Source organism: Geotrypetes seraphini, chromosome 7, assembly GCF_902459505.1.
Source record: "Geotrypetes seraphini chromosome 7, aGeoSer1.1, whole genome shotgun sequence".
In the NCBI taxonomy this organism is placed as follows: domain Eukaryota; kingdom Metazoa; phylum Chordata; class Amphibia; order Gymnophiona; family Dermophiidae; genus Geotrypetes; species Geotrypetes seraphini.
In genome coordinates this window covers 87,510,741-87,520,279 of record NC_047090.1, presented here as the reverse complement: position 1 = coordinate 87,520,279, position 9,539 = coordinate 87,510,741, and the positions used below count along the sequence as shown (strand labels likewise).

The following is a 9,539-nucleotide window of genomic DNA, read 5'->3' as shown; positions in this document are numbered from 1 at the left end:
GTGGATAAGTCTTTGCAAGACTGTAAAACACGTCTTGTCACCCAGGAGGCAAAGAATTTTGAGCCTGAGAAAAGAATGGAGGAAGCTCAACAAGATCTTAAGAGATAAAATCTAATACCTTGACTTATGGTTAAGGGCTGGTTAGACAGACAAAGTAGAAAAATGGAGAATTATACCCATAGGTTGAATTTGTATTTTGTCAACTTTCCTCAATCCAAGATTATTGCCCCCACTGAACTGCTTAAGGAATATCTGATGGAAGTTCTGGGGGTTCCAAAGGAAGCTGTGCCTCCATTTTCTCAAGTCTATTTTTTGCCAGGGAAAAAAAACAGCAAACTCTTGTCCAAGAAGATCTATCTATGGATAGTTTGAATGTTACGCAACTGTTAGAAACATCTTTGGAAGAAGAGTGTATAAGAACAACACTCTTTAGTGACATTTGTTTTTGAGTCCGATAAGGACTGGGTAATGAGAATGTTTTTTCTTAACTCTGATAAATTGTTTTTGGGAGGAAAAGTATGGGTATTTCCTGATGTCTGTGTAGATACACAGGAGAAAAGGAAGCAATTCTTGATGTTACGTTCTCAGGTGATAGCCCTGGGAGTTCATTTCTTTTTGCGTTTTCATTGTAAATGCTTAATTTTACATGAGTCAAATAGGTATCTTTTCTTTGATCCTAAACAATTGAAGGTTTTTCTTGAAAATAAGCGTAAAAAACAAGTCCAGGTGTCGGGTCCGAGGGAAGAAACCAGACATTAGTTTACTGGAAGATTGCAATTTAATTAGCTGACGAGATGTCATATTTCTTTTTATATAATCTTTCCTGTTGAGTTGTGCCTCTTTTTCCTTGAAGACTTAAAGAAAACTGCTATGAAAATTTACCTTTTGTTAGGTTCCATTAGGAAAATATTTTGTTGAATTTTATTGCTGCTATAGCTTTTTTGATTTCTGTTTCTTAATGCATGTATATGCTGCATGTTCAATTAAAATTGAATAAAGAATTTAAAAAATAAAAAAGGGATGGGGGACGTCACACAAAGTCTAGTTGGGTGGGGGAGGAGGGGGGCTCCATTGGATGCGTGGTGAGGGCTTGTAGGGGGGTATAGATGGGGGAAGGGATAGTAATGTCCTTTGATTTTGAGACACATTTGTTTACTGCTAGATAATACCGGGGGGGGGGGGGGGAGGAAGACTTGGGCATCAAACAAACGAGAGCAGAAAAAAAGCAGGTGTAGGTATTTTGTTTGCTACACATCTGAAGGTCTGCACAAATCAAGAATGGAAGGAGGGAGGGCGGTGGATTATTTGGGTGGGTAGTATAAATGGGGTTGCTGTGACTTTAGTGAATCTGTATGGTCCTAAAGTTAAAGAGAAATCAAAAAAACACTGTGGAGCAACGATGATCCTGAAATGGACTTTAATTAAAGACTCAAAGTTCCAATTGCCCATAAAACATTCCACCTTTTTTCCACTTATCTCTATTACCATAGGACACTTAGGAACCCCTGAAGAAGACATTTTGTTGAAACGCGGACCGTGTTGGGTCCTGCACTACCAGCGGACTAGGTCCTATAGGTTTTTATGTGGATTTTATTTTTTTGTGTGTGGAATGTTTTATGTGCAATTGGAACTTGAGTCTTTAATTAAAGTCCATTTCAGGATCATTGTTGCTCCACAGTGTTTTTTTCAATTTCTCTTGGACTTTCTTCTCTGTGGATTCCTGATTTTTCTTTGGTTTGTTGGTCCTAAAGTTAAGCAGGATCAATTTTTTTGAGGACTTACTGCCAAGGATCCTGAAGGCCCAGCATGGTCCACTTTTACAGGAGGGGACTTTAATCTAGTTATAGATCCTAGGGTGGATTCTACTTGTGGGGGGGAGGGAGGATGAAATATGAGAGGCAAAAGCTGTGAACCTTTATGGAAGCCCTTAATGTGGTAGATGGGTGGACGAGTAAACTAGAGAGACAGGGACTATTTGTTTTATTCATCGTACACAACATCTATACAAGGATAGATTTCTTTTGCTCGGATAGCTGGGGTAAACTTGAAGCGGCCACTATAGAAAATATATCGTGGTCAGACCACGACCAGTCTGGGTGGACCTCCTGTGGGGACTCCCTAGGCCCGGATCACGCTATTGGAAACTTGATAGTCTTTGGGAGGATCCTCTTATTGTATGTAAGATTGAAGCGTCCATCCTAGACTTTTTGGAGCACAATTGTATAGCTGGGTACTCTCCCACTACCATTTGGGAGAGTTTAAAAACAGTTCTTAGATGAGAACGTGTATCTCTTGCATCCCACAAAAAAAATGCAGAAAGGCTGAGGAACAAACTTTACAGGAGAAATTAACTAATTTGGTTATGTTACATAAGAGTGGCGAAGGGGATGTGACGACTCGTTAAGATTCTGGAGTTGCACTCCGCTATTGGCAAATTGCAAATGAGGTTATTAAATTTAATATGGAGCGGTTGTGCATTAAATTTTTTGAGTTGGGAAATAGGGCTGATAAGATCTTGGCACAAAGACTGAAAGTTCAGCAAACTCAATCTAATATTATGTCTCTTCGAGATAAGCAAGAGAAATTGCTCACTGAAAATTGCTCACTGATGAAGAACAGATACAGATGAGGATTTGAGAATTCTATTAGGAACTCTATACCCTGGAACAGGTTTTTGACCAAGATATCCATTCTTATTTGGAGAATTTACATTTTTCCACTCTGTCTGAGTCGATGGCACAGATGGTTACAGTGGAGGAAGTGTTAACAGGTGATCAAGTCCCTTAAGCCTGGAAAAGCACTGGGGATGGATGGTTTTACCGGACTTTTCTATAAAACGTTTCAGGTGTTGGTGGGCACACCTGTTGAACCAATTATAAAATCCTTTGCAAGATGGGGCGCAGCTGCCGTTCTTTATGCAGCTGGCAGGAACTACGGTTAAACCAAAGCCGAGGAAGGATATTACGCAGTGTGGAAGCTATAGGCCTATTTCATTGCTTAGTGTCAATACTAAGTTGATGGCGCGTATTCTGGCCAATAGATTGTCTGTATGCCTTCTCTGGTTCATCCAGATCAGGTAGGATTTATAGGAGGCAGGCAGGCTGTCAATGGTATTCGGTGGGTGCTTAATCTGGTGTGGAGGGCGCACACTGGAGGGCTACCTTTGGTGGCGGTAGCTGTCAATGCAGAGAAGGAATTTGATTTCTGTTCTCTGCCGCATGGGGCTGGGGGAGCGTTTCATCTCTTGGATTCAGTCCTTGTATAATGTACCTTTGGTGTTCATCAAGGTTAATGGGATGTATTCATCTGTGTTTGAGTTGAAAAGGGGGGATGAGGCAGGGATGTCCTCTCTCATTTCTTGTTCGCCTTAGTTATTGAGCCTTTGGCACAGAACATCTGCAGCACGAGTGTTATTCGTGGGATTAGCGTTAATGGGATGGAACATAAGTTGTCTCTCTTTGCTGACGAAAATTCACCCAAGTCCAATAATGCACTAATCTTCAAATTAATAAATTCATCAACACTTAGTCACTGATGTCATCAGCAACGGGGCACAGGAAAGCCCGGGCGGGAGAAGGCTGTGAAGCAGCCTGTTTAGACTGCTGCAGACACTGTTGTTTGGAGGGAGGTATGTCAGTCTCGCGGTGGGAGGGTTGGCAGGGTTTTGCTGTGCAGGGGGGTGGAGGGAAGGACAGAAAGATGCTGCAGAGGGAAGGAACAAGGGGATGGGTGAGAGAGGAGGAAAGATACTGTACATGTGGGGGAGAGAAAGGAAAGAGGAATAATTGGGGTGGAGGAGAGGAAGGGCGAGATGTCATTGTACATTTAAAAAAATAAGACATTCCTGAAAATAAGCCCTAGTGTGTTTTTTGGACCCCAAATTAATATAAGACACTGTCTTATTTTCGGGGAAACACGGTAGTAGTTGCACAGCAGTGGAAATTGGCTGCCTCTCCAAAGTTGGATCAGATGCGGGAGAGGCTTGGAAGGGTCTGTACTCCGTTACAGGCTCTCTGCTCTTTTGAAATATAAATGGCAGCAATATAAGGCAATTTGGGACACTTTCCTAGAAGCTGAGGGGGGGGGGGGGGGCTTTCCCTCTGAAGGGGTACAGCTTTAAACAACCTTAAACTACTTTGCTTTTGAGGTCTGTGTGTAGTTCCATGGGACCTTGATTTCACACATTTTAGTGGGGTTTAGTGGAGGAAGGTTGGTGAGTGGGAATGTAGAGTACATTAGATGGTTATTCTTTCCCTCCATACTCTACACCTCTCCGTGGCCAGCATCTCCCCATCTCCTCCATACTTCCCATGTGGACAGCATCTTCCTCAGGTCCTGCTGTGTTTGCTGCTGCCCTTACTACTACTTAGGCTGAGAGTGCAGTAACTCAACATGGCACAGGGCCTTGCGCACAAGTATGAACTGAAGTGCTACCACATACTACTCCCCTCTTTTGTTGCAATTTTAATGGTGAAGAGGGCATGACTTAGCAGCGCTTGAGCATGGGCCTGTGCTTAAAAGCCCCAAACCAGTCTGAATCCCATTGGAGCCTCCTGTCTGGAAGAAGGTGTACATATATATGTGTGTGTGTGTGTCGGGGGGGGGGGGGGGTTGATGCAAATCTGCTCTCCAGCAGCACCAGAGTTTCATGACTGCCCCACCAAATTCTGCCACCCTAGGCAGATGCCTGGTCTGGCTAGTGGCAGGGTCAGCCCTATTTCTCTATGAAAAACTCCAAATTCCTGGTAAGCAACTAGACTTTCTCCTTTTGTGTAAAAGGGTTTATAGTATGTCACATGTACATTGCTCGACTGTGCCTGAAGAGAAAACCATACAGGACCATGCTCTATTTGAACCAAGAAGAGATGAACTTGACTGAAGCCACTGCTTTTGCAGAGATGTAAACTATACTAGTCTGATTCATTACCCAATACTGGTTTTCTTGTTTGATCAGTATTTTAACTATATGCTCTCTCCTCTAGATTAATACACTATACATTTCTACAAAAAAAGTGTTGCAACATCACAGAAAAAGAAAGCCATAGAAAAGTTTTTGAAAAAAACAAAAAATTTTCTGCTGAAAAATGTATTCCAAAATGTTTTTTAATTTTGCTTTCTTCATTTAAATACGTTTTAGAGTGCATTATTTTTTCCTGTTTCCTATTTTATCCCACAGAAAATTAAAGTGGGAAGGGCAGAGGGGGGGGGGGAAAGAGAAATTGCCATACTTTACCACAAACAGATATGCAGGCTCTTCCTCCTGGATTTTATATATGGTGCCCAAATTTGGCCGTGCTCCTAAAATGCACATATAAATTAATTGAATAAGCTCAGTACCATCGATTGGGTGCCAACAGTTACTGAAGTTAATTGCACCCATTAGAATTTAAGTGTGCATCTATGAGACACTGTCCTATGTTAGCACACTAAATCCCAGAACACAACAGGGAGCATGACAATATCAAGGGTGTTTATACAAAGTTTTAAATACACACATATAGAATACTAGGTCGGCACTCCCAACTTGGGTGTCAGTATTTACACCAGATTTCAACAGGCATTAAAGTGCAGGAATTAGTGCCAATCTTTGCCTTTTTCAGTATAATGTAAAGAATCTGATCTTTTGTTTTTCTTTGAACTGCAACTTACATTTAGCCATTTGTTCAGAAATAGAAATGCGTTGTTAATGTGTTAACAAAACACATCAGGATAGAGTAGATCTTCTGCGGCAAGCTGTCAAGAGTATGACAAGCCTTGCATTTCCTAAGGTTTTGTGTGGGATTTTGATGATACATCAGCAAGCCTATGCTGGTGCCACCAGTCTGTACCTATAGGACCTGGTACAAATGGATATGACTGAGTGCATCTTCATCTGTTTCCTTGCCCAAGTACACATTGTAGTCCAGCTGTATTTCTTTCACCCACTGGCTGAGATCTATACCAGTCTGTCAAAACCAAAAAGCAAAAGATGTATTAAAATGTGGAAAGTTCTAAAATTTGAGTAATGTTACCAGATGGCTTCAGGCACTGGAGATAGGCTGGACCGGTAAAAATCAAGACTGACCTAGCCCATCCCTGATGTCCTAGTCATTTTAAAAGCCTAGATTTCACACACAAAGAGAAGCTATTTCCTGCAAATTCTCAATTCTGGAGATTACATACATGTGTAGTACACTCAGAAGTAGATATTTCTGAAATGAATACAAACAATATTCAGTTAGGCAAAGTCTCTTGATATGCCACTGATGTAGGATTTTCATAAAAATTGTAAATAAAAAGCAAATATGTACTTTAATAAAAAATAAAGTAAAAACAATTAAAAATAACATGTTTGATCAGGAGAAAAATTATATAAAAAGAATAAATATTAATGCTTAAAACATCAATATCGCTAATATATTTGGTATATACAATTGGTAAGAGGTTTTGCTGAAAATAAATTCATGTACAATCTCGCTCTATTCCTGGACTAGTGAGTTAGCACAGTTACTTACCGTAACAGGTGTTATCCAGGGACAGCAGGCAGATATTCTTAACGCATGGGTGACGTCACCGACAGAGCCCCGGTACGGACCTTTTTCACTAGAAAGTTCTAGTTGGCCGCACCGCGCATGCGCGAGTGCCTTCCCACCCGACGGAGGAGAGTGTGGTCCCCAGTTAAGATAAGCCAGCTAAGAAGCCAACCCGGGGAGGAGGGTGGGACGTAAGAATATCTGCCTGCTGTCCCTGGATAACACCTGTTACGGTAATTAACTGTGCTTTATCCCAGGACAAGCAGGCAGCATATTCTTAACGCATGGGTAACCTCCAAGCTAACAGAGAGGGAGGAGGGATGGTTGGCCATTAGGAAAATAAATTTTGTAACACAGATTGGCTGAAGTGTCCATCCCGTCTGGAGAAGGCATCCAGACAGTAGTGAGTAGTGAACGTGTGAACTGAGGACCAAGTGGCAGCCTTGCAGATTTCCTCGATGGGCGTGGAACGGAGGAAAGCCACAGAAGCAGCCATAGCTCTGACCCTGTGGGCCGTGACAGCCCCTTCCAGTGAGAGACCGGCCCGAGCATAACAGAACGCAATACAGGCAGCAAGCCAGTTGGAAAGCGTCCGTTTAGAGACAGGACGACCTAGACGGTTAGGATCGAAGGTCAGAAAGAGCTGAGGGGACGAGCGGTGAGCCCTGGTACGGTCAAGGTAGTATGCAAGGGCACGCTTACAATTCAGCGTGTGCAACGCCTGTTCCCCAGGATGAGAATGGGGTTTAGGGAAAAAGACAGGCAACACAATGGACTAGTTGAGGTGAAAAGCCGAGACCACCTTGGGAAGGAATTTAGGATGGGTACGCAGAACCACCTTGTCATGGTGAAAAACAGTGAACGGTGGATCGGCGACCAGTGCATGCATCTCACTAACCCTCCTGGCAGAGGTGATGGCAATGAGGAAAAGCACCTTCCATGTTAGAAGTTTGAGCGAAGTTGTGGCAAGAGGCTCAAAAGGGGGTTTCATGAGGGCTGATAAAACCACATTCAGGTCCCAGACGACAGGAGGAGGCTTCAGAGGCGGTTTGACATTGAAGAGGCCTCTCATGAACCGGGAAACCAGTGGATGAGCCGTGAGAGGTTTTCCGAGGATAGGCTCATGAAATGCAGTGATGGCACTGAGGTGGACTCTGATTGAGGTAGACTTGAGGCCAGCATCGGACAGAGAGAGCAAATAGTCCAGTACAGTTTCCACCGCTAATGTGGTGGGATCATGATGATGCAGTAGACACCAAGAGGAGAACCTGGTCCACTTCTGATGGTAACATTGGAGGGTGGCCGGTTTCTTGGAGGCATCCAAAATGCGACGGACAGGCTGAAACAGATTCTCTGGAGAGGTCAGCCCGAGAGAAACCAAGCTGTCAGGTGGAGCGAAGACAGATTGGGATGCAGTAGAGACTGACGTTGCTGCGTAAGTAGAGTAGGAACACAGGAAGAGGAATGGGCTCCCTGGAGCTGAGCTGGAGCAGGAGGGAGAACCAGTGTTGGCGAGGCCACCGAGGAGCGATGAGAATCATGGTGGCCCTGTCCCTGCGGAGTTTGGATAACGTCCGCAACATCAGAGGTAGTGGAGGAAAGGCATAGAGGAACCGATCCGTCCAGTCGAGCAGGAATGCATCTGGGGTCAGACGATGAGGAGAGAAGAGTCTGGAACAGAACTGGGGCAGCTGATGGTTGTGAGGTGCTGCAAAGAGGTCCACCTGCGGAGTGCCCCAGCGAGCAAAGATGGAGTGGAGTGTGGAAGGATCCAGAGTCTACTCGTGAGGTTGAAGGATGCGGCTGAGATTGTCAGCCAGGGAGTTCTGTTCGCCCTGGATATAGACAGCCTTGAGGAAGAGATTGCGGGCCGTGGCCCAGGTCCAGATGCTGAGAGCCTCCTGACAAAGGAGGCGAGATCCGGTGCCGCCTTGCTTGTTTATGTAGTACATGGCGACTTGATTGTCTGTGCACAGGAGAAGAACCTGAGGGCAGAGAAGGTGCTGGAAGGCCTTGAGAACATAGAACATGGCTCTGAGTTCCAGGAAATTGATGTGATGTTGATGCTCCTGCGGGGTCCAGAGTCCCTGGGTGCGTAGATCTCCCAGGTGAGCTCCCCACGCATAGGGGGAGGCATCTGTGGTTATGATCATGGAGTGAGGGGGTAGATGAAAGAGTAGACCCCTGGAAAGATTTGAGGAGTTCAACCACCATTGAAGAGATTGCTGAAGAGACGATGTCACAGAGATGAGATGAGAAAGAAGATCCGTGGTCTGTGACCATTGGTTGGCAAGAGTCCATTGAGGTGTCCTGAGGTGGAGTCGTGCCAGAGGAAGCACATAGACCGTAGAGGCCATGTGGCCCAGGAGGACCATCATCTGTCGGGCAGGAATGGAGTGATGAAGGAGCACCTGACGACAGAGGTGGAGCAGGGTCCGTTGATGGTCGGAGGGGAGAAACGCCCTCATTAGTGTGGTGTCGAGATCTGCTCCAATGAACTGAAGTCGCTGTGTGGGAAGCAGATGCGACTTGGGGTAGTTGATCTCGAACCCCAGGAGATGGAGGAAAGAGATGGTGTGAAGAGTGGCTTGTAGCACAAGTGGAGACTTAGGTGCTTTCACCAACCAATCGTCCAAGTAGGGGAACACCTGGAGGTTGTGAGACCTGAGGAAGGCCGCCACCACAATAAGGCTCTTGGTGAACACCCTGGGTGATGAAGCGAGGCCAAAAGGTAGCACTTTGTACTGATAGTGACGGTGCTGTATCTGAAACCGTAGGTAGCGACGTGAAGTCGGATTGATTGGGATGTGAGTGTAGGCCTCTTTGAGGTCCAGGGAACATAGCCAGTCGTGTTGAGAGAGAAGAGGGTAAAGCGTGGCAAGGGAGAGCATTCTGAACTTCTCCTTGACCAGACACTTGTTGAGGTCCCTGAGATCGAGGATGGGACGAAGTCTCCTGTCTTCTTGGGAACCAGGAAGTAGCGGGAGTAGAATCCCTGACCCCTTTGGTCCGGAGGCACCTCTTCGA

At 44.9% G+C, this 9,539-nt stretch overlaps 1 protein-coding gene across 2 annotated transcripts in view; it reads right to left on the bottom strand.

Moving 5' to 3' along the window:
• Positions 1 to 4,688: 4,688 nt before the first annotated feature.
• LOC117363414 overlaps positions 4,689 to 9,539 on the bottom strand; it is a 75,409-nt gene continuing 70,558 nt past the window's right edge. Inside the window, exon 9 of one of the 2 annotated variants that reach the window (XM_033951077.1) lies at positions 4,689 to 5,945. In XM_033951077.1, coding sequence (XP_033806968.1) covers positions 5,829 to 5,945 — 117 coding nt within the window. In that variant the 3' untranslated portion in view covers positions 4,689 to 5,828. The remainder of the gene's footprint in view (positions 5,946 to 9,539) is intronic. The other variant, XM_033951076.1, reaches the window with a different exon arrangement.